Below are 25,000 nucleotides of genomic sequence, written 5' to 3' on the forward strand. Positions count from 1 at the left end.
GAATCGGTCGGGAAGTCTCAATGAACGAGTGGGGGGGGGGGGGACACACTAGAAAGGGACATCCAGACTATACGGAGAGCAGCAACAGGCCCATTTCGGCCTTCCCGCCTTGTGTTTTGGACTCCAACTCCCACCATCCCTAACAGCCTATCTAGAAAAATCCAATGAATGTTGTCAAAAGCCTTCTCTACATCCAAGAGCATCTCAATGAATATTATCGAATGCCTAGATCTAAGAACATCAACACTCCTTGCTGGTCTTGATGGCCCTATAGATACTCTATAGCCTTCTCTACCATATAGTCCAGGCCTGGGCCAACTTGGGCCTCCCCTCCATGTGTTTTGGACTCCAACTCCCACCATCCCTAACAGCCTATCTAGAAAAATCCAATGAATGTTGTCAAAAGCCTTCTCTACATCCAAGAGCATCTCAATGAATATTATCGAATGCCTTTTCTACATCCAAGAACATCAACGCTCCTTGCTGGTCTTGATGGCCCTATAGATACTCTACAGCCTTCTCTACCATATATTCCAGGCCTGGGCCAACGTGGGCCTCCCCTCCAGGTGTTTTGGACTCTAACTCCCACCATTCCCAACAGCCTATCCCTCAAAGCCCAGTGAATGTTGTCAAATGCCTTTTCTACATCCAAGAACGTCAACGCTCCTTCCTGGTCTTGATGCTCCTGTAGATACTCTATAGCCTTCTCTACCATATATTCCAGGCCTGGGCCAACTTTGGCCTCCCCTGCAAGTGTTTTGGACTGCATCTCCCACCATTCCCAACAGCCTATCCCTCAAAGCCTAGTGAATGTTGTCAAAAGCCTTTTCTGCATCTAAGAACATCAACACTCCTTGGTGGGCCCTCCCTCCAGGTGTTTTGGACTCCAACTCCCACACAGAGGTTGAGCAAGATGACCCTTGAGGTCCTTCCAACTCTAAAGGTTGAGCAAGATGACCCTTAAGGTCCTTCCAAGTCTAACGGGTGATATGACCCTTGAGGTCCTTCCAACTCTAAAGGTTGAGCGAGATGACCCTTGAGGTCCTTCCAACTCTAAAGGTTGAGCGAGATGACCCTTAAGGTCCTTCCAAGTCTAACGGGTGATATGACCCTTGAGGTCCTTCCAACTCTAAAGGTTGAGCGAGATGACCCTTGAGGTCCTTCCAACTCTAAAGGTTGAGCGAGATGACCCTTGAGGTCCTTCCAACTCTAAAGGTTGAGCGAGATGACCCTTGAGGTCCTTCCAACTCTTGGGCGATATGACCCTTGAGGTCCTTCCAACTCTAAAGGTTGAGTGAGATGACCCTTGAGGTCCTTCCAATGCTAAAGGTTGGACAATACGACCCTTGAGGTCCTGCCAACTTTAAAGGTTGGATGAGATGACCCTTGAGGTCCTTCCAACTCTTGGGCGATATGACCCTTGAGGTCCTTCCAATGCTAAAGGTTGAGCAAGATGACCCTTGAGGTCCTTCCAACTCTAACAGTTGGACAATACGACCCTTGAGGTCCTGCCAACTTTAAAGGTTGGATGAGACGACCCTTGAGGTCCTGCTAACTCTAAAGCCTATCCCTCAAAGCCCAGTGAATGTTATCAAAAGCCTTCTCTACATCTAAGAACGTCAATGCTCCTTGCTGGTTTTGATGCCCTGGTAGATGTTCCACAGCAGGCCTGGGCAAGCTTTGCAGGCTGGAGGCTTCTGGGAACTGTAGTAGGCTGTCAGGAATGGTGGGAGTTGCAGTCCAAAACACCTGTTTGACCATGCCTGGTAGAGGAAATCTCCCGGGGCATCAAGGCCAGCAAGGAGTGTTGATGTTCTTAGATGCAGAGAAGGCTTTGGACAGCATTCACTGGGATGCTCTTGCATCGCTACAAGCTTCACCGATAGGTGTTCTGCACACGCACACGCACCCCACGCACACGCAAGAGGTCTCGTGAGTCAACCACGCCTTCGCCCCCCCCCCCGCCCCACGCAGAGTCTTAACGTGTCCGAATGTATTGCTCTTACCGTTATTAAAGAGTGTAAACAAACCCACCTGCCCCAAGGACGTGTTATTTCCGACCCTTTTGGGTGGCCGACATCTGGCTTGAACATCATGTGTCCATGAGAAAGGGGTCCAGGGGTCTCTGCAGACTGAGCCAGGAGTGTCTTGTTGCAGCTCAAAAGGCCAAGGCGATCCTAGGCTGCATCAATGGGAGTTTAGTGTCTTGACCTGCGGCTTCGATGTTGCTTTTCCTGCATGAAGGCAAAATGAAGACGCTTGGACTCGGTGGCCCTTGGGTTCTCTTCCACCACCACCACCACCACCATCATCATCATCATCATAACTGAGGCTGGACGGCCATCTGTTGGGAGGGCTTTGGTGGTGCTTTTCCTGCATGAAGGCAGAATAAAAAGGGGGTTGGACTGGATGAGCCTTGGGTTGTCTTCCAACTCTATCATCATCATCATCATCATCAATATTATTACTGTATGTAAGTATGCATCTGTTATATCTATCGGTCTATGTCTGATCTCTGGCTGGACGGCCATCTGTTGGGAGGGCTTTGGTGGGGCTTTTCCTGAAGCCTCCCCCCCTTCCCGTGCAGTGGGGGCCGGTGTCGCGTGCCAGGAATGTCGGGGGAAGGAAGGAAGGACGTGACGGCTCTCCCCACACGCTTGCTCCATCCGTCTGTGCGGACACGGAGCCAGACAGTGCGCCAACAACCACGAGCCACAACAACCGCACAAAGGCCCCAGGGCCTGGCGCTGGACAGACCCCCAAAGGGGCCCCCATTGTACACGTCCCTTGCCTCTTCACCCCCACAAAATGGTTTGCCTTTGGCCCCGTGTACATGGCCATATACACTTACTCAATTAGCATAGAGTAGCCATGAAGTTTGCAAAGTTCAGATGAATAGCGGCAGCCTGGCCGCTGTTGCCTGGAGGCATCCTCTGTGGAATGATGTCCAGGGTGGGAAGAAGAACCCTTGCCTGCTGAAAGCAAGTGTGAATGTTGCCATGAGCCAGCTCGATGACCATCGAGTAGCCTTGCAGCTGTAAAGTCAATCAGTGAGGGTCTCTGCAAAGAGGTCGCCTGGCTGTTGTTGCCATTCATAAGCCATGGCTGTTCCAGTGGTGTCGAGCAGCATTGACACATGAGTTTTGCAAGCACGTCCGGGATCGGTTGCAGAAGGCGCTTCCGCACAGCGCTAAGTGCGGAAAGAATCAGAATCGAAAACCTGGGAGCGAAGGAGCTGAAGTGGAGGGATTTCCAGGAGTATTGACCCTTCCCTATGCTAATATATATATATATATATTAGCATAATATATATATATATATATATATATATATATATATATATATATATATATATTAGCTAATATATATATATATATATATATATATTAGCTGTGCCCGGCCACGCATTGCTGTGGCTAGGACTTAATTTTTCTTTTTGTTGTATGAACGTAGAGGCGTGGATGAGAGGTTGTGCTTTCAATTTTCAAGGTTGTGGAGCATTTAGTTTTGTTGTTTTGTCCGGTGCCGTGATTCCATTACCCATATATATATATATATATATATATATATATATATATATATATATATATATATATACACACACACACACACACACACACACACACACACACACACACACACACTAGCTTTGCCCGGCCACGCGTTGCTGTGGCTTATGGGAATCCTTTGTTGGCCAGGTGGAATAGCAGTGAATAGCCTTGCAGTCTCAAAGCCTGGCCGTTTTCTGGAATAGCTGGAGCTTTTTGTTGTATGAACGTAGAGGCATGGATGATGGGTTGTGCTGCTAAGTGTAGTGTTTCTGGGATGTGTAGTTTTGTTGTTTTGTCCTAGGCCGAAATGTCACTACCCTTATATATATATATATAGACACACACACACATATACATATATAGTAGAGTCTCACTTATCCAACACTCGCTTATCCAACATTCTGGATTATCTAACACATTTTTGTAGTCAGTGTTTTCAATATATTGTGATATTTTGGTGCTAAATTCATAAATACAGTAATTACTACATAGCATTACTGCGTATTGAACTACATTTTCTGCCAAATTTGTTGTCTAACATGATGTTTTGGTGCTTCATTTGTAAAATCATAACCTAATTTGATGTTTAATAGGCTTTTCCTTAATGCCTCCTTATTATCCAACATATTCGCTTATCCAACATTCTGCTGGCCCATTTATGTTGGATAAGTGAGATTCTACTGTGTGTGTGTGTGTGTGTGTGTGTGTGTGTGTGTGTGTGTGTATATATATATATATATGGCTGGAGTTATTAGAAAGTGTCTCTGTTCCAATGTGTGTGTACAATCAGGCGATAGAAATGACTGTTGTGTGTGCAACTCGGGCACTTCCGCACAGCGCGAAATGCAGAAGGAATCGGAATCGAAAACCAGGGAGTGAAGGAACCAATGGAGAGTGATTTCCAGGAGTGTCGACCCCTTTGCTATACAATATATATATATATATATATATGTATGTATGTATGTCTGGAGGGATTAGAGAGCGTCCCGGTTCCAACGTGCATGCACATTCAGGCAATAGAAATGACTGTTTTGTGCGCAACTCAGGCTCTTCCGCACAGCGCTAAATGCGGAAGGAATCGGAATCAAAAACCTGGGAGCGAAGGAACTGGCGGAGAGTGATTTCCAGGAGTGTTGACCCTTCCCTACACTATCCAATATACATATTTGTCTGGAGGGATTAGAGAGTGTGCCAGTTCCGACGTGCATGCACATTCAGGCGATAGAAATGACTGTTTTGTGCGCAACTCGGGCGCTTCCGCACAGCGCGAAATGCAGAAGAAGTCGGAATAAAAAATCAGGGAGCGAAGGAACCAGCAGAGAGTGATTTCCAGGAGTGTTGATCCTTTTCTACACTATCCAATAAATATATATATTTGTCTGGAGGGATTAGAGAGCGTCCCGGTTCCGACTTGCGTGCGCATTTGGGCCTGCACAGAATTGCCCGCCGTGTGCGCAACTCAGGCGCTTTCGCATAGCGCTAAATGCAGACGGAATCGGAATAAAAACCAGGGAGCGATGGAACCGGTGGAGAGTGATTTCCAGGAGTGTTGATCCTTTTCTACACTATCCAATATATATATATATATATATTTCTTGGGCCGGAGGGATTAGAGAGCGTCCCGGTTCCGACTTGCGTGCGCATTTGGGCCTGCACAGAGGCGACCTCCGTGTGCGGCACTTCCCGGCCGCGCGGAGATGTTTGGCTCCTTCGGAGACGGTCTCAAAAAAACAACCTCAAAGCGGAGCATTTCCTGTGGGTGTTTTGGCAGGCCGGCCGGCCTTCCGCTCTCTCGGCCGGGGAGTCGGCTTCCTGCCTGCGAGGCATCACCCGGACGGAGCCCAGCCCATCTGGCCCAGAAGAACACGGCACTCCTCGGGCTAGCTGAGCGTCTTCGCGTCTGCTGGGCCTCTCCTGCCGCTTGGTCCCGACACAGACCGAGGCTGGAGCGGAGAGCGGCCGCGGTGAGCCTCCCGTCCACCCCACGCACGGACCCCACTGCCCGCTGTCCGGACCAGAGCGCCGCCCGCCCTCCGCCGCCCCTGGACACCGGCTAGAGGCCCGACCGGCACCATGCAGACCGGACCGCTGGCCCTGCTGCTGGCCGCCACCTCCGCCACCCTCACCTGGGCAGGTAAGACACCCTGGGCCAACAAGGCCCAACAGGGCTCTCACGACCGGAAGCGCTGGCTTGCAGAGAGTTTCCCAGGCTTCCCGGCAGCACTCTCTCCTGACGTTTCGCCTTTATCTGTGGGTAATGGCATCCTCAGAGGTTCTATTGGAAGTGAAGCAGATCGACAGGCCCGGGCTGTGGCGCAGGCTGGAGAGCAGCCGGCTGCAGCCAGCTGCAACAAATCACTCTGGCCAATTACTTGATATTAATTCAGGGCTCCTCCCTATCCGATGTGATCTTAAATGAATCTATCGCACTTTATCTATTTAAAATTTGTAACTCATAATGTGCACCTTGCTTATCCGCTATTGCAACCTCATTGTTTTTATTTCGATGTTTTAATACCGTGTTGTGTTTTTTCGGCTGCTGTGTATATATTATTATTGGTTTTTGTTATTGTTCTTTGATGTTTCATATTTTATTTTATTATTGTTTTGTATCTGATTTTGCTGTGAGCCGCCCCGAGATGGAGGCGGGATATAAATAAACTTATTATTATTATTATTATTATTATTATTATTATTATTATTATTATTATTCGAGGCCAGCTCGGAGCCTGTGTTTGTCTTTGCCTCTGTTCTATATTAAGGCATTGAATGTTTGCCTTATATGTGCAATGTGATCCTCCCTGAATCCCCTTCGGGGTGAGAAAGAAGAGCGGAATATAAATACTGTAAATAAATAAATATGAGGCCTCAAAGCAGTGATTGCCTCCGTGTGTGTGTACATACATACACACATACACATACATACATATGCCTATATATATATATATATATATATATATATATATATTCACACACATACATATATACATACACACATACATATACATAATATGCATTTATATACACACATACACATATACATATATACACATACATATATATACATATGCATATATATACACACACATACACACATACATATACATATGCATATATATACACACAGATATATACATATATATACACACCCATACATATACATACATATGCATTTATATACAAACATACACATATATACACATACATATACATACATATGCATATATATATATACACACAGATATACATACACACACACACACACAGTAGAGCCTCACTTATCCAAGCCATTTTTGTAGTCAATGTTTTCAATACATCGTGATATTTTGGTGCTAATTTCGTAAATACAGTAATTACAACATAACATTACTGTGTATTGAACTACTTTTTCTGCCAAATTTGTTGTCTAACATGATGTTTTGGTGCTTCATTTGTAAAATCATAACTTAATTTGATGTTTAATAGGCTTTTCCTTAATCCCTCCTTATTATCCAACATTTTCACTTATCCAATGTTCTGCCGGCCAGTTTAGCTTGGATAAGTGAGACTGTACTGTATATATATATATATGTATATGTGGTAGAGGTAAAGGTTTCCCTTGATGTTAAGTCCAGTCATGTCTGAGTCTGCTGGTTGGTGGTCACCTGCATTTCTAAGCCGAAGAGCCGGTGTTGTCCGCAGACACCTCCAAGGTCATGTGGCCACTGGCATGACTGCATGGAGCACCAAGGTTACCTTCCCGCCAAGAGAGACAGTACCTATTGCTCTACTCACAGTTGCATGTTTTCAAACTGCTAAGTTGGCAGAAGCTGGGGCTTAACAGAGGGAGCTCACCCTGCTCCCCGGATTCGAACCTGTGAACTTTCGGTCTGCAAGTTCAGCAGCTCAGCAGTTTAACATGCTGCACCACCGGGAGCTCCTGTATATGTATACACACACACACACACACACACACACACACATACACACATATGCATATATATACACACACACATATATTCACACATATGCATATATATACACATAAATATATATAAACACACACATACATATACATACATATGCATATATACCGGTATACACACACACATACACACACACACACATATATATATATATATATAAACACACACACATGTATACATGCATATGCATATATATATATATACACACACACATATATAGATATATAGATATATAAACACACACACACACACACACATATATATATAAACACACACATATGAATACATGCATATGTATATATATACACACACACATATGTATACATACCTATACATCTATATACATATATGTGCACACACATATATACACATACACATGCACGCACACATATATACAGACAGATGTGTGTGTGTGCTTGTATGTGTATATATATGTATATATATGTGTGTGCTTATATATGTATATATGCATTTGTATATATATGTGTCTATGATCTATATATGTAAGTATGTATCTATTATATCTATCGATCTATATATGTAAGTATGTATCTATTGATCAATATATATATATATGTATGTATCTACTATATCTATCGATCTATATATAGAAGTATGTATTATATCTATATATGTAAGTATGTATCTATTATATCTATCGATCTATATATAGAAGTATGTCTATGATCTATATATGTAAGTATATATCTATTATATCTATCAATCTATATATGTAAGTATGTATCTATTATATCTTATCAGTCTATATATGGAAGTATGTCTATGATCTATATATGTAAGTATGTATCTGTTATATCTATCAATCTATATATGTAAGTATATATCTATTATATCTATCAATCTATATATGTAAGTATATATCTATTATATCTATCGGTCTATATATGGAAGTATGTCTATGATCTATATATGTAAGTATGTATCTATTATATCTATCTATCTATATATGTAAGTATATATCTATTATATATCAATCTATATATGTAAGTATATATCTATTATATCTATCAGTCTATATATGGAAGTATGTCTATGATCTATATATGTAAGTATGTATCTCTATCTATCTATATATGTAAGTATATATCTATTATATCAGTCTATATATGGAAGTATGTCTATGATCTATATATGTAAGTATGGATCTGTTATATCTATCAATCTATATATGTAAGTATGTATTATATCTACATATATATGTATCTATTATATCTATCAGTCTGTATATGTAAGTATGTATTATATCGTTGTCGAAGGCTTTCATGGCCGGGATCACAGGGTTGTTGTATGTCTTTCGGGCTGTGTGGCCATGTTCCAGAAGCATTCTCTCCTGACGTTTCGCCCACATCTATGGCAGGCATCCTCAGAGGTTGTGAGGTATGGAGAAAACTAAGCAAAGAGGTTAATATATATCTGTGGAAAGTCTAGGGTGAGAGAGGTCAGTGTGAATGTTGTGTAGTTAATCACTTTAATTAGCATTGAAAAGCTTATCTGCTGTCTTCTTCCTGCCTCTGGGGCATCCTTTGTTTAGAGTCGTTAACTGCCCTAGGTTGATTCATGTCTGGAAATCCTCTGTTTTCAGAGTATTGCTTTTTATTTACTGTTCTGATTTTTGAGTTTTGTAATACTGGTAGCCAGATTTTGTTCATTTTCATGGTTTCTTCCTTTCTGTTGAAGTTGTCCACATGCTTGTGGATTTCAATGGCTTCTCTGTGTCGTCTGACATGATAGTTGTTAGAATGGTCCAGCATTTTTGTGTTCTCATTCACACTGACCTCTCTCACCCTAGACTTTCCACAGATATATATTAACCTCTTTGCTTAGTTTTCTCCATACCTCACAACCTCTGAGGATGCCTGCCATAGATGTGGGCGAAACGTCAGGAGAGAATGCTTCTGGAACATGGCCACACAGCCCGAAAGACATACAACAACCCTATGTATTATATCTATATATATATATATGTATCTATTATATCTATCAATATGTATATGTAAGTATGTATTATATTTATCAATCTATATATGTAAGTATGTATCTATTATATCTATCAATCTATATATGGAAGTATGTCTATGATCTATATATGTAAGTATGTATCTATTATATCTATCAGTCTATATCTGATATATGGCTGGTTGGCCATCTGTCAGGAAGGCTTTGATGGTGTCCTCCTGCCTGGGAGAAAGCAAAGGGTTGGACTGGGTGGTCTTTGGGGTCTCTCCTCTCTTCCCAGCCCAAAGACCACCCATTTCTGTGCCATTTGTCGAGCTTAATCTGCCTGAGACGTGGTTGCCGGGTGCCTTTCGCCTTGGCAACGGGCTCCGAAGTGGTTGTGTCGCCATTGCCGCCAGTCTGATCTAATCTCAAGAGAGATGGGGGGGAGTCTCGGAAACGGCACCAAGAGATACAGCCTGTCTGCCGGCCGGTCCTGAGGCTTCGCTGGCGGCCTTTTCTTCCCCGTGACGCAGGCTGCGCGGCCCAGATAAGGCTGTGTTTGCCTTCCTCCGGGCAGAGGAAACGCCGGACAATGGGGGGGACGAGGGCACGGCCTCACCCGACCGGCCGGGGCACTGACCCCGAGCGAAAGAAGCGCCCGACACTTCCCCCCTTGACCCGTCCCCCGTTCGACCCGACCTCCTCAGTGCCCGGTGTCCCATAAGCACACGCTTTGCGGAAGGTCCCGCTGGCCGTGTCCCGAATCGGGTAGAGTCAGAACGGGTCACAAAACAACATCCGTTAGAACAGGGCTCCACAAATTGAGGCCCTTGAACCGGCCGGAGACACCTTGGAAGCCCACCACAACCCCGTCCTCGGCCCATCCTCTTTGTGGAAGGTCCCGCTGGCCGTGTCCCGAATTGGGTAGATCCAGAACGGGCCACCAAGGACATCCACTAGAACAGGGCTCCACAAATCAAGGCCCTTGACCTGGCTGGAGACACCTTGGAAGCCCACCACAACCCCGTCCTAGACCCATCCTCTTTGTGGAAGGTCCCGCTGGCCGTGTCCCGAATTGGGTAGATCCAGAATGGGCCACCAAGGACATCCACTAGAACAGGGCTCCACAAATCAAGGCCCTTGACCTGGCTGGAGACACCTTGGAAGCCCACCACAACCCCGTCCTCGGCCCATCCTCTTTGTGGAAGGTCCCGCTGGCCGTGTCCCGAATTGGGTAGATCCAGAACGGGCCACCAAGGACATCCACTAGAACAGGGCTCCACAAATCAAGGCCCTTGACCTGGCTGGAGACACCTTGGAAGCCCACCACAACCCCGTCCTAGACCCATCCTCTTTGTGGAAGGTCCCACTGGCCATGTCCCACACCAGGTAGATTCAGAACGGGCCACAAAACAACATCCGCTAGAACAGGGCTCCACAAAACAAGGCCCTTGACCTGGCTGGAGACACCTTGGAAGCCCACCACAACCCCATCCTAGACCCATCCTCTTTGTGGAAGGTCCCACTGGCCATGTCCCACACCAGGTAGATTCAGAACGGGCCACAAAACAACATCCGCTAGAACAGGGCTCCACAAAACAAGGCCCTTGACCTGGCTGGAGACACCTTGGAAGCCCACCACAACCCCGTCCTAGACCCATCCTCTTTGTGGAAGGTCCCACTGGCCATGTCCCACACCAGGTAGATTCAGAACGGGCCACAAAACAACATCCGCTAGAACAGGGCTCCACAAAACAAGGCCCGTGGGCTGAATGCAACCCTCTGAGGTCCTTGACCCGGCCTGAGACACCTTGGAAGCCCACCACAACCCCATCCTTGACCCATCTGCTTTGTGGAAGGTCCCACTGGCCGTGTCCCGAATCAGGTAGACAGGTCTATGAAGACAGTCTCAGTGATGAATCCAGGATATATATACGTGCTGATACATATGTACTGATGTATAGACTGGTCCTACCCAGGCCGCTGACCGGCGCTCCTCTCCTCTCTTAGGCCCGGTGGACCTTTCCACGTGCGACCTGGAACCACTCACGGCGAAGGACGGCGTCAACGTGTTCTACACCACCAGCCGGGCGGCCAGAGGCTGCAGAGGTCGTGGCCCCACGGACCCCGGCCTGGACGTCCATGTCCTCTTCCTGAGGTACAGCGCCCAGCAGGAGGTGAGCAGAGCGGACAACTGACCACTGACCACCAGGATAGGTTTGGTCCAAATCTGACCTCAGCTGGGTTCAGTGCTCTCTGGACTGAAGGGTGAACTATAACTCCCAGAACCAAGGTCCGTTCCCCTAAACCCCTGCAGTATGTTCACTTGGTCGTGGGGCTTCTCTGAGCCTAGTTTGGTCCCGGTCCGTTGTCGGTGGGGGTCACAGTACTGCAAGTCCCATCATCCTAGAGATGCAGTGAAGTACTGCCAGTCCCATCATCCTAGTGCTGTGCTGTCTGTAGATGCTCAAGGAAGGAGCAGGGGTCATGCGTGTTTGTGTGGCCGGGGAGGCTTCCCGGAGCCGGCGCCTGACGTCACCCAGACCAGTGGCTCCGGGCCGGGAGGGAGGCCAGGCTGGGCCAAGCTGCCCGTCTGCGGGCGGAGAAGAATGACGGGAAGCCGCCTTCTATAAGCAGAGCAGCGTGCTCAAGGGAGACCCAAGCACGCCTGCCGCCACTTCGGGAGGCAGGAACAATGCCTCTGGACGGACAGAAATAGAAGCCGCTGGGCCAGGATCCCTCGCTGACCCCACAAGGGTTGTGTGGTGTTGACTCATGAGCTCACGCCACGACCGTCAGCCGGGAAAAAAAGGGCCACATTATGAGTTTTGTTTGGGTTTTTGCGAGCTTGTTTTCTTGTTTCCCGGGTAAATCCCGAGAGAATAGTCTGGGAGATAGCCAGAGGGATTGGGGTTCTGGGCGCCATCGCTGGGAAAATCCCGAGAGACTGGACTGGGAGATAGCCAGAGGGATTTGGGGCCTGGGTGCCATCCCTGAGTAAATCCCGAGAGAATGGTCTGGGAGATGGCCAGAGGGATTTGGGGCCTGAGCACGATCCTTGGGTAAATACTGAGACTGGACTGGGAGATAGCCAGAGGGATTTGGGATCTGGGCGCCATTGCTGGGTAAATTCAGAGATAATGGACTGGGAGATGGCCAGAGGGATTCGGGGCCTGGGCGCCATCGCTGGGTAAATCCTGAGAGACTGGACTGGGAAATAGCCAGAGGGATTTGGGTTCTGGGCGCCATCCCCAGGTAAATCCCGAGAGACTGGACTGGGAGATAGCCAGAGGGATTTGGGGAGATAGCCAGAGGGATTTGGGGTCTGGGCACGATCCTGGGTAAATCCCGAGAGACTGGACTGGGAGATGGCCAGAGGGATTTGTGTTCTATGCGCCATCCCTGGGTAAATCCCCAGATAATGGACTGGGAGATAGCCAGAGGGATTCGGGGTCTGTGCGCCATCCCCGAGTAAATCCCGAGAGACTGGACTGGGAGATAGCCAGAGGGATTCGGGGTCTGGGCACGATCCTGGGTAAATCCCAAGAGACTGGACTGGGAGATGGCCAGAGGGATTTGTGTTCTATGCGCCATCCCTGGGTAAATCCCGAGACAATGGACTGGGAGATAGCCAGAGGGATTCGGGGTCTGGGCACGATCCCTGGGTAAATACTGAGAGACTGGACTGGGAAATAGCCAGAGGGATTTGGGTTCTGTGCGCCATCCCCAAGTAAATCCAGAGAGAATGGTCTGGGAGATAGCCAGAGGGATTTGGGGTCTGGGCGTCCAGTAGATTTCCAGCCTGCTTTCTCCGTTTTCCAGCTCTAAGATAGCTAGATATACCGGTCTGTCCATTCTATCGCAGGCATCTTGACCAATCCTCTTTGTCCCTCTCCCTTCCAGATCTTCAACCCCCAGTTCAACGTGAGCGTCTCGGCGGCGGAACCGAACCGGCGGTCTGTGTTTGTGGTGAACGCCAACGTGTTATCCTTCCTGAGCGTGAACACAGAGGACCCCCAAGTTACCTTCGTTGCTGTGAGTGCATGCGTGAAACATTTTTAAATGTGGTGGACTCGTACTTACAACGCAATATCCGACGTGTGTTGTGAGTCGGATCAAATTAATTGGATTCGTACTTATGACACAATATTCAATGTACATCGTGAGTCGGATCAAATTTGTTAGATTTGTACTTACGAAATAATATCCTACGGGTGTTGTGAGTCGGATCAAATTCGTTAGATTCGCACTTACAAAATAATATCCAACGGGTGTCATAAATCGGATCAAATTCGTTAGATTTTTACTTACGAAATACTATCCGACGTGCATTGTGAGTCGGATCAAATTTGTTAGATTTGTACTTACGAAATAATATCCAACATGTGTCGTGAATCGGATCAAATTCGTTAGATTTGTACTTACGAAATAATATCCAACGTGTGTCGTGAATCAGATCAAATTCGTTAGATTTGTACTTACGAAATAATATCCGACGTGTGTTGTGAATCGGATCAAATTCGTTAGATTTGTACTTACGAAATAATATCCAACGTGTGTCGTGAATCAGATCAAATTCGTTAGATTTGTACTTACGAAATAATATCCGACGTGTGTTGTGAATCGGATCAAATTCGTTAGATTTGTACGTACGAAATAATATCCGCCGTGTGTCGTGAATCGGATCCAATTCGTTAGATTTGTACTTACGAAATAATATCCGACGTGTGTCATGAATCGGATCCAATTCGTTAGATTTGTACTTATGAAATAATATACAACGTGTGTCGTGAATCGGATGAAATTCGTTAGATTTGTACTTACGAAATAATATCTGATGCGCGTCACAAAATCGGTAGACGTGTGGATATTTCCAAAACTTGGGGGGAACGATCCCCTGTTATGTTGTGTCATTGTATAGAAAATTCAAAGAGCTCGCACCCTTTGGCTTTGGTCACCCAACCAAGGACAAATCCACCTCGCAGGAGTATCGTCATAGTCTAGAATACATTTTGGTAGTTTTTTGCAAGGAGGTCATCGGGGACCATGCCGAAGTCCATGCGGTCACCACGGAGTGGACACAGGCGGTGTTATGAAGGCGTTTGTTTGTGAAGGGAATTCCAAGACGGGGCCGGAGTGGTGCTTTGGAGATGCTGGACGGGCGGCCAGGCCTTCAAAGGAGCCCCTCTTCCGCCCGGCCGGCCGATTGTGTTCCTTCTCCTCCGCAGACAACAATGGGCCGCAAACTGGCCTTGATCCCAAGAGAAGATTAGCCTCCGTCTCCTTTGATCCAAGGGGCTGCTTTGATTTCCCATCACTTGTGGGATTCTCACAACAACACATTATTATTATTATTATTATTATTATTATTATTATTATTATTTTATTATGACACAGCAAACAAGATAGACATGCTGGATTTTGTATCACAAAACCACAAGTCGAACACTTCCCAAGTGTCTAGGACTGTGTGAAACTCCTCAAAGCACAGCAGACAAAGAATCAGTACAAGAAAACTGCACTACAAACTAGAGCTGACAGCTGTCAGAGCAATTATTACTATTATATTATTATTGTTGTATGACACAACAAACAAGATAGACATGCTGGATTTCGTATCACAAAATCACAAGTCGAACACTTCCCAAGTGCCTAGGACTGTGTGATGTATTTTCGGATGATGTGTGCAGATCCCAGTAGGGTGGCCTTTTGCAGTTGGCAGATTGTGATTTTGTCAATGTCTATTGTTTCCAAATGCCGGCTGAGATCTTTTGGCACAGCACCCAGTGTGCCCATCACCACCGGGACCACCTTCACTGGTTTCTGCCAGAGTCTTTGAAGTTCAATCTTGAGGTCCTGAGAGTGGCTGAGTTTTTCCTGTTGTTTTTCACCTGGGATGGGGACATCTGTGATCCAACCCTTTTTCTTTTCCACAACTGTGATGTCTGGTGTGTTGTGTGTTGTGTTCCAGAACTTTGTCAGTCTGGATTCGGAAGTCCCACAGTATCTTTGCGTGCTCATTTTCCAATACTTTTGCAGGTTTGTGATCCCACCAGTTCTTTACTGCTGGGAGGTGGGACTTGAGGCATAAGTTCCAATGGATCATTTGGGCCACATAGTCGTGCCTCTGTTTGTAGTCTGTCTGTGCGATTTTCTTACAGCAGCTGAGGATATGATCCATGGTTTCGTCAGTTCCTTGCACAGTCTGCATTTTGGGTCATCAGCTGATTTTTCGATCTTGGCCTGAATGGCCTTTGTTCCGATGTCTTGCTCCTGGGCTGCAAGGATCAGGCCTTCGGTCTCCTTCTTCAGGGTCCCATTCGTGAGCCAGAGCCAGGTCTTCTCCTTGTCAGCTTTTCCTTCAGTTTTGTCAAGGAACTTTCCATGCAGTGTTTTGTTGTGCCAGCTATCAGCAATAGTTTGTAGTGTGGTTTTCTTGTACTGATTTTTTTTTCTGCTGTGCTTTGAGCAGTTTCTGATTTTTGACTTCAATCAAAGCAGGTTCTTCATTTTGCTTTACATATTCTGCCAGCTCTAGTTTGTAGTGCGGTTTTCTTGTAATTATTATTATTATTGGACTGAGTCCATGGATACTCTCCCTTCTTTCCGCAGGCGACGGCCAACGTCATGCTGCAACGGCCGGGTGTGGAGACCCCGCAAGCGAACCTGACATCTTCCTCCAGTGAGGAGCTGCTCACTTGGGCGAAGGCGGCCTACGGGGGGGTCTCCTCCTTTGCGGAGCTGGAAGACCCCCTGAAGATCCACTTCCGGCTGGGTCAAGGTCGGTCCTTCTGCAACGGCTTTGCCCGTCTTCCCAGAATTTCCCACGGAGAGTCATGGTCCTTCTGTGTCTCCCCAGATCCCGGTTCCAGCGTGGATTGTGTCCCCGAGAAGCGCTTCAGCACCGAGCCCTACCTCGAGGTGGAAGCGGCCTTTGCCAACATCCAGGGATGTCCGTCCTCCGGCCAGAACACAGAGAAGGAAGCCCACGTCCTGTGGCTCCAGGAGGATGCGCTGGGTGCCAGGTAGTGCGCCTGGGCTGGCTTCAGGTCTGCGAGAAAAGCTCAGCCGTGACAACCGGACGGAGCAGCTGGATTGACAGGTTTTGTGCCGCCCTGCTCTGAACCGCCGTCCTTTGTCTTTTGGCAGCCACGAGGTCGACCTGGACATCCAACTGAAATGCAAGGAGGGAGAACCGGAGAACCTGCTGCCGATCCTCTTGGTGCTGAAGAGCCACCGGGGCCTGACGTGGCACATCGGACCCGTGTTCAGTTCCTTCAAATTTATGGTAAGAGGCTCATGATGAAACGACTCTTCTGTGGCCGTTTGATCTGTCAGTCAGTCCCACCCTGCCAGGCGAAGACCATTGCAGACGTCGTCGGGTTGGGTGCTGCTGGGTGAAGTGGCCCCCTGTGTTGTCATCACATTTGTTGAGTGGCCCTCTGTGATGATGTCACTTATTCTCATTGCCTATGAGAAGATTTATGGCCATGCTGTCGACCCATGACGTCAGTGCTCGTGCGTTGGCCTCCTTGTTTATTCCCATTGCCTATGAGAAGATTTATGGCCGTGCTCTGCCAACCAGTTTACCCAATGGTCCCGACACTTTGTTCCTCCTCGTGTTTTGTTCTTGCTAGGTGAAGTGGCCCTCTGTGACTCCTCTTTGCAGCCATCGACGGCAATGGCTTCCTTTTGCTCTGACGAGCCTTTGCTTCCTCTTCCTTTGGCTCCAGGTCTCGAGCAACTACTACTTGAAGAACTTTGGCGCCAGTCGACTGCCGGGCGAAGACTTGCCGGACAGCAAGGAGGGCCTGATCGCAGCCGCCCGCAGCAAGGAGTTCGCCTTTGTGGCTTCGTACATGGAGATCCCGTCCGCCACGAGCATCACGCTGGAGCTGGACCGGCTGTGCGGTGAGTCTTTTCGGTGATGTCTTCAGACGAGAAAGGCTAGTGGGGTCTGGATGCATTGGCTCAAAGGCATGGGACAACTTTGGACCTCCTTTTGGGTGTTTTGGACTCCAACTCCCACAATTCCTGAAAGGGCCAGAGACCGTTAGCTGAAAAAGGAACTACCACCCCTCCCTTGGTGCTGGACCTCCAATTATAGCATTTTACAAGCATGCGCAGGAGGCTAATTGAGAATGGAATTTTACTGCCTCAGCCCCCTTCCTGAAAGGACAAAGGCATGGGCCAACTTGGGCCCTCCCTCCAGGTGTTTTGGACTTCAACTCCCACAATTCCAAACAGCCGGTAGTACTGTTAGTACTACTGGCAGGTCGTGTTAGATAGACCAGCAGTACCTACAGGATTGAGGCTGGGCCCATAACCTATATCAGGTGTGTCAGGCTGGGCCCATAACCAATGTCAGCACTGCTTATAGCAGGCATGAGCAAACTTGGGTCCTCCCTCCAGGTGTTTTGGACTTCAAGTCCCACAATTCCAAACAGCTGGTAGTACTGTTAATACTACTGGCAGGTCATGTTAGATAGACCAGTAGTACTTGCAGGATTGAGGCTGGGCCCATAACCTATATCAGGTGTGTCAGGCTGGGCCCATAACCAATGTCAGCACTGTCTATAGCAGGCATGGGCAAACTTGGGCTTTCCTTCCAGGTGTTTTGGATTCCAACTCCCACAATTTCTAACTGCCTCAGGCCCTTCCTGAAAGAGCCTGAGTCTGCTAGTAATTGTGAGAGTTAGAGTCCAAAACACCTGGAGGGAGGGCCGAAGTTTGCCCATACCTGAGATAGGACAATGCAACCGCCTCACTCAACGTTAAGCAAATGTCACAGATTTCAATTATTCCAACTGATGTCTCGATACAAACTGTGGTCACTGTGGGGCGTTGGGGTCCTCCTCGGAGCGCCCATGCCAACACGGCTTTGCAATTCTCCCTTTAGAGAAACCGCCCACGCCAGCGACCGAGCCGCCCCAAGAGACGGGCCTCACTTTGACTGAATTCATGAGGGTCAACATCACGCACTGGAAGCCCTGGAGATGCCTGGACAGCGGCGTCCAGATTGCCTTGGCCAAGGACTACTTGCATGTGAGTGGACCGGCCCGGAAGGAGTGGCCGGGTCAGGGCCAGTGTAGACCCTGCGAGTGGGGGTGCCAAGGTTGGCCCATGCCCGAGCTGAACGCTTCTCTTCCTCTTCCCACCCCATCCGGCTGCTCCTTCCTCCATCTTTCCTCGCAGGGCCTTCTCCTGAACGCCATCAAAGTCACCGATGTCTCCTTACAAGACCGCAGCTGCCGGGCGGTGGACAACGGCACCCATTTCGTCCTGAAAAGCCAGCTGAGAGAGTGCGGCACCTCTTTGGAGAGGGACGTCGTTGTCAGGAACCAGGTCAGCTCTCCACCATTGACGTCCTTCAAGCATCCCTTCGTGGGTGTCCGTCCACCCCTTTGAGTCACCTGGGTGTAGACACACCCACCAAGTGACCTTAAATAAACGTTTTGTTCCCTCTCGAGAACGTTCTGGGTCTGATGCCTTTTCTCTTTTGGTTTCTTCCTCACCAGCTGACCTTCAATCTTGACTTACTTCCAGAAGTAATGGTAAGGAAAGCCATATGTTGTTCTTCACTGAAAACCTGTTAAATTCTTGGGTTCGTTCTTGCGTTGGTGAGACTCCAATGATATGAAGGATGTTGTTTGGCTTACTAGATAGTCTGTACATGATGTGGAACCATGGACATCTGAACTGATTTAATGTTTAATGATTAATATAAGTTGGAGGCAACTGCAGTCAGTACAATTCCGTTGTCAATAGCCTCCTGCGCATGCTTGTAAAATGCTATAATTGGAGGTCCAGCCCAATAGGTAGGGTAGCAGTTCCTTTTTCAGCACGATCTGAGACTGTCAACACTATTTTGCAAATATAACCCTTTATAATTGGATGCAATTGCAGTCAGTACAATTCTGTTGTCAATTAGCCTCCTGCGCATGCTTGTAAAATGCTATAATTGGCGGTCCAGCCCAATAAGTAGGATATCAGTTCCTTTTTCAACACGGGCCAAGACTGTCACCACTGTTTTGCAAATAGTAAAGGCCTGAAATCCAAAATGCTGTCTGTCTCTTCCTTTGACTGCGTCCAAACGAACGGGCAGATTTCTGCCAGAGGACGGCAGACCCAAATTGGCCCTATGACATGGCGACTTTCTCGCTTTCCCATTCCTCTCTGGCCACAGGTGCCGTTCGAATGTCACCTCCCCGAGAAGGTCTTTCTCCAGCTTTACGGGGCGCCAGACTATGAATCGGGTCCCCCCACTTCCGTGATAGAAGTCAACCAAGCCGCCTATGTCCTGGTACGGTACCGCCGGGTCGTTGGGGAGGAAAGGGTGGGAAGAACAGTGCCATGACTTCTCTCCTCCTCGTCCTCCTCCAAATTTGCTCACAGGCCCGATTCCGCACGAGTGACCCACTGGCCCTTCTGGAGATCAAGGACTGTTCCCTCGAGATGCCCAACGAGGCCTCCTCGCGGCTGCTGATCTCCGGCGATAACGCCCTGAGCGCCAACACCAAGGCTCTGGACTCCTTCAGCTCGACCGTCCGCCGCTTCAGTTTCGCCTTCAAGACCGGGCAGGAGTCGTGGGGGGCGTCTCCGGCGACCATCGTTTGCCGCGTCCAGCTCTACAGCCAGGTGCATAGAGGCTCCCATCACACCTGGAACGCCCCGCCTCCTTACCTGATTGTCCCTATTTATACACCATCAAAACCCAGGTCGAGTTGAGCCCATGACCATTCATAGCCTAGCTCCCTGTTGACCTAAGCAGCCCGAAAGACAGTTGCATCTGTCAAGTAGGAAAGTTAGGTACCGCTTTATGCGGGGGGCTAATTTAACTAATTTACGACACGATAAAATTGCCAGCAGCATGCGGAAAGGAGTGAGGAAGTACTCCATCAAGGGCACGGGGTGAGGAGGGGCACGATCAAAACCCAGATCGAGTTGAGCCCATGACCATTCATAGCCTAGCTTGCTGTTAACCTAAGCAGCCCGAAAGACAGTTGCATCTGTCAAGTAGGAAAGTTAGGGGTTAATTTAACTAATTTACGACACGATAAAATTGCCAGCAGCGTGCAGAAAGGAGTGAGGAAGTACTCCATCAAGGGCACAGGGTGAGGAGGTGAGAATATAAATACTGTGATAAATATTGTAATAAATATTGTACAATAAATAAATAAATTTATACCTCGCCTTTTCTCCCCAAGGGGGAACTCAAGGTGGCGAACAATATCATCATTATTATTATATTTATTTACACCCCGGTTGTGCATTAAATAAAAAGCCAGCAACACAAACCAATCTCTTAGTTTTTTTTTCTCTTCCAGCTCCATGGATTCCGTTCCGACGAAGTCTCTCTGGAGGTGACGCTCATCCAGCCCAACGCGCCGCCCGACAGTGAGTGAAACGCTTTTCTATATATTTACTATGCGAGTAACAAAGCTTCCAGCAAAACAGCATGTTATCTATTGACGTGTGTTCTTAGGAGGCCAAAATTTGCCCGATTTGGACCCATTACGTCATTAGCCTCCCTGTTTGTTCTTATCACCTATGAGAAGATTTATGGCCTTGCCATGCCACACAGGTTACTCAATAGTTACGAAACTCTGTCCCTCCTCGTGCAACCGTTCTGCACATCCTCTAAGAATAAATAATATCAGAGATATTATTAGATTATTATTATTATATTACTTTATATTATTTTAGGATTATTATTATAGGATTATTATTATATTATAATATTATATGTTATTATAATATACTAGCTGTGCCCTGCCACGCGTTGCTGTGGCCAGGTTGAATGAGATGGAGTAGCCTCATGGTTTCCAAAGCCTGGCTTTGAAGCTGCAAGGCTGTTCAGTGTTAATGAAGGTGGGCCACAAAGGGGTTGAGATATGTGTGGAATAACGTGCAGTGTGGTCGAAAGAACTGTTGTCTGGTTGAGGCAGGTGTTGCCATGGATCTCCTTGATTAGCATTGAATAGGCCTGCAGCTTCAAGGTCTGCCTGGTTAGTACTTGGAAGAATCCTTTACTGGGACGTGTTAGCTGGCTGTGATTATTTAAGTTGTTTAGCATTGAATGGTCTTGTAGCTTCCAAGCCTGGCTGATTCCTGCGTGAGGGAATCCTTTATTGGGAGGTGTTAGCTGGGCCTGGTTGTTTCCTGTGTGGAATTCCCCTGTGTTCTGAGTGTTGTTGTTTATTTAGTGTCCTGATTTTAGAGATTATATTGTTGTGTATTGTTATTAGAGCACAGTAATTATTACACATTATATTGATAATATTATATTATTTGCCTGGAACAGGATTATATGAGGCCCCTTCTACACAATGGTTTAAAATCCACCCCGAAGTGGGTATTTTTGTTTTTGTTTTGTTTTGTTTTTTGTTGTTGTGGCCTAGGAGGCAGACTGGCTTTGAAGCTGCAAGGCTGTTTAGTGTCAATCAAGGTGGGTCACAAAGGGGTGCATTCCGGTTTTGGGGGGTTTTTTTGGCCCCATGGAGGTTAGGGATGTGTAGTTTGTTTGTAAGAAAATAGAGACGTGGATGAGGGGTTGTGTTGTCAATTTTCTAGGTTGGAGGGCCTTTAGTTTTGTTGTTTTGCCCAGTGGAGCGATGCCATTCTCCTTTTATATATATAATTATTTATTATTTATTACACATACGTAACAATGCAGCACACATGCACATAGGATTATATTATTATTATTATTATTATTATTATTATTATTATTATTATTATTATATATTATTTATTACATGTAGAGTGTAATAATTGATTACACATGGAGTGGTTTGTATCTCCCATAATGTCGATAAGAGGCGCTCTGCATGTGCTCAGAGGCAGCTGTTCTGCACATCCTCTGAGCCAGGCATGGGCCAACTTGTGCCCTCCCTCCGGGTGTTTTGGACTGCAACTCCCACCATTCCTAACGGCCTCAGGCACTGAGGGGCTGAGGCTGTTAGGAATGGTGGGAGTTGGAGTCCAAAACACCTGGAGGGAGGGCACAAGTTTGCCCAAGCCTGCTAAAGACAGTGCTGACATTGGTTATGGGCCCAGCCTGACACGCCTGACACAGGTTATGGGCCCTTCTCCCCCCTCGGACGCTTAAGCCAGGTGCCAAAGGGACGACGTTATGGGTCTTGGTAGGGCCTTAGCTTAAATTAATATAATCAAAGGAAGGGCCCTGAGGCTGTTAGGAATGGTGGGAGCTGGAGTCCAAAACACCTGGAAGGTTCATGTTTGCCCAGTGCGAGCTCATTAGCCTCCTCGTTTGTTCCCTTTACCCGTGAGAAGATTTATGGCCTTGCCATGCCACACAGGGTACCCGATGGATCCGAAACTTTGCTCCTCCGCGTGGGACACGCCAGGCTCCCCGGCAGGACACGCCACATCTATGGCGGTGTGAGCCATTCCAGACAAAGAAGGAGGCCGAGGCAAGGAGGAAATGCGCACGGCCGGCAGGGAAGGATGTGCAGGAGATGAGATGTCTCCTTGCCGGGCAGACGGCCAACGCCGCCAAAGAGAGAGGAAATCGTGCATCAGGGCCAGTCGCTCCCTCGCAGAAAGGGAGACGCATTGGGACATAGGGTCAGGAGGGACCCCCAAAGGCCATCCAGCCTCTGCTTCACAACAACAACAACAACATTAATATAATATTCCCGACTTATTAGGGACACTTCCTGGCCTTGCGCCCACCTGGCTTCCCTCCTTTTCCTCCTCGTCCTTCCGGCCTGTGTTTTGCACGTCTCCCTCCGGACGGGAAGACAACAAAGCAAGGAAAGGCCTCTGACCCGAACTCAGAACCCGGGAGGGATCTCGCCGCACATCCCGGCACGTTGCCCACAATTAATGGCTTCGTGGCACGAGGCGCCGCCGGGATTCTTGACACCCGGCCAGGACTTGTCCAAAGCCTTTGCTCTTCTGATACCTGGAATACCAAGCATAGCTTTGCAGCCGAATGATCCTCTGCCAAGACGTGTTGACATCCACGTTGCAATGGACCGGTCCCTCTCCCTGCCGTCCCCTCTTTGTCCGTTGCTGCAAAACCGGATATTAATATTATCTTTGCATAATATTAATATTAATATAATAATAATAACAGTAAAATATAATGTTATTATTATTATGTAATATATAATAATATGTAAAATAATACAGTATAATATTATTATATTATTATAATGTAATATACAGTAGAGTCTCACTTATCCAACATAAACGGGCCAGAAGAATGTTGGATAAGTGGATATGTTGGATAATAAGGAGGGATCAAGGAAAAGCCTATTAAACATAAAATTAGGCTATGATTTTACAAATTAAGCACCAAAACATCATGTTATACAACAAATTTGACAGAAAAAGTAGTTCAATACACAGTAATGTTATGTTGTCATTACTATATTTACAAATTTAGCACCAAAATATCATGATGTATTGGAAACATTGACTACAAAAATGGCTTGGATAATCCAGAGGCTTGGATAAGCGAGTGTTGGATAAGTGGGACTCTACTGTATAATAATATGTAAAATATAATATTATATAATATAATATATAATATAAAATATGCAAAATGATAAAAGGAGTCCCAGAGTTGGATCTTGTAATATATAATATATAATAGCAATATTATATAATATAGAATAATATATTTATTCTATATTATAATATTATAATAATATAATATATAATAATATTATGTAATATATTATTATATTATTATATAATAATAATATAATGATAAAAGGAGTCTGAGTTGGATCTTGTAATATATATATATATATATATATACATATACATATATAATAGCAATATTATATAATACAGAATAATATATATATAATAATAATATTATAATTATATGTAATATATAATAATATGATAATATATAATAATATTATGTAATATATTATTATATTATTATATAATATAATAATAATATAATGATAAAAGGAGTCCCAGAGTTGGACCTCAGGGGCCTCCAGTGCAACCGGCTTCCATGCAAAAAAATCAAAGCCCTCCTGACAGATGGCCATTCCACTGAAATGCCTTTACCTAATGCTGGTTGAGATGGTTTGTCTTAAATATTGTATTGTTCTTCCTTCTTCCCCTTTTGCAGGCCTGGGCGTGGGCACGCTGCTGGGCATCACCTTCGGGGCCTTCTTGATTGGCGTGCTCCTGACCGCGGCCTTGTGGTACATCTACATGCAGACCCGTGAGTACCGTCCCAACAGAGCACACTTAGGTCCAAGGCTCTGGGGTTCGTCTCCGAATCTCGGGCTCTTCCCAAGAGCCTAGGATATTAACAGTATTATATTACTATTATATAATTATAATTATGTAATTATTATTATTATTTATTACATGTACATAACAACAGAGCACACTTAGGTCCAAGGCTCTGGGGTTCGTCTCCGAATCTTGGGCTCTTCCCAAGAGCCTAGGATATTAACAGTATCATATTACTATTATACAATTATAATTATATAATTATTATTATTATTTATTACATGTACATAACAA

The 25,000-nt window shown here is 46.4% G+C and overlaps 2 protein-coding genes across 5 annotated transcripts in view; both read left to right on the top strand.

Moving 5' to 3' along the window:
* The window catches only part of ak1 (adenylate kinase 1), a 15,927-nt gene extending 13,897 nt beyond the window's left edge, over positions 1-2,030 (top strand). For all 4 annotated transcript variants that reach the window (XM_062960573.1, XM_062960574.1, XM_008124812.3 and 1 more), the window contains one exon: positions 1-2,030. This exon is cut by the window's left edge and continues 330 nt beyond it. The gene's annotated coding sequence lies outside the window, so the exon portion shown is untranslated.
* Positions 2,031-5,421: 3,391 nt separating this feature from the next.
* The window catches only part of eng (endoglin), a 24,468-nt gene continuing 4,889 nt past the window's right edge, over positions 5,422-25,000 (top strand). Inside the window, exons 1-14 of the mRNA XM_062959744.1 lie at positions 5,422-5,685; positions 11,486-11,652; positions 13,379-13,510; positions 16,088-16,256; positions 16,335-16,500; positions 16,625-16,763; positions 17,209-17,386; positions 18,375-18,520; positions 18,671-18,820; positions 18,994-19,029; positions 19,662-19,778; positions 19,871-20,113; positions 20,803-20,872; positions 24,597-24,692. Coding sequence (XP_062815814.1) covers positions 5,625-5,685; positions 11,486-11,652; positions 13,379-13,510; positions 16,088-16,256; positions 16,335-16,500; positions 16,625-16,763; positions 17,209-17,386; positions 18,375-18,520; positions 18,671-18,820; positions 18,994-19,029; positions 19,662-19,778; positions 19,871-20,113; positions 20,803-20,872; positions 24,597-24,692 — 1,870 coding nt within the window. The 5' untranslated portion in view covers positions 5,422-5,624. The remainder of the gene's footprint in view (positions 5,686-11,485; positions 11,653-13,378; positions 13,511-16,087; positions 16,257-16,334; positions 16,501-16,624; positions 16,764-17,208; positions 17,387-18,374; positions 18,521-18,670; positions 18,821-18,993; positions 19,030-19,661; positions 19,779-19,870; positions 20,114-20,802; positions 20,873-24,596; positions 24,693-25,000) is intronic.

This window comes from Anolis carolinensis, unplaced genomic scaffold (assembly GCF_035594765.1).
Source record: "Anolis carolinensis isolate JA03-04 unplaced genomic scaffold, rAnoCar3.1.pri scaffold_7, whole genome shotgun sequence".
Classification (NCBI taxonomy): domain Eukaryota; kingdom Metazoa; phylum Chordata; class Lepidosauria; order Squamata; family Dactyloidae; genus Anolis; species Anolis carolinensis.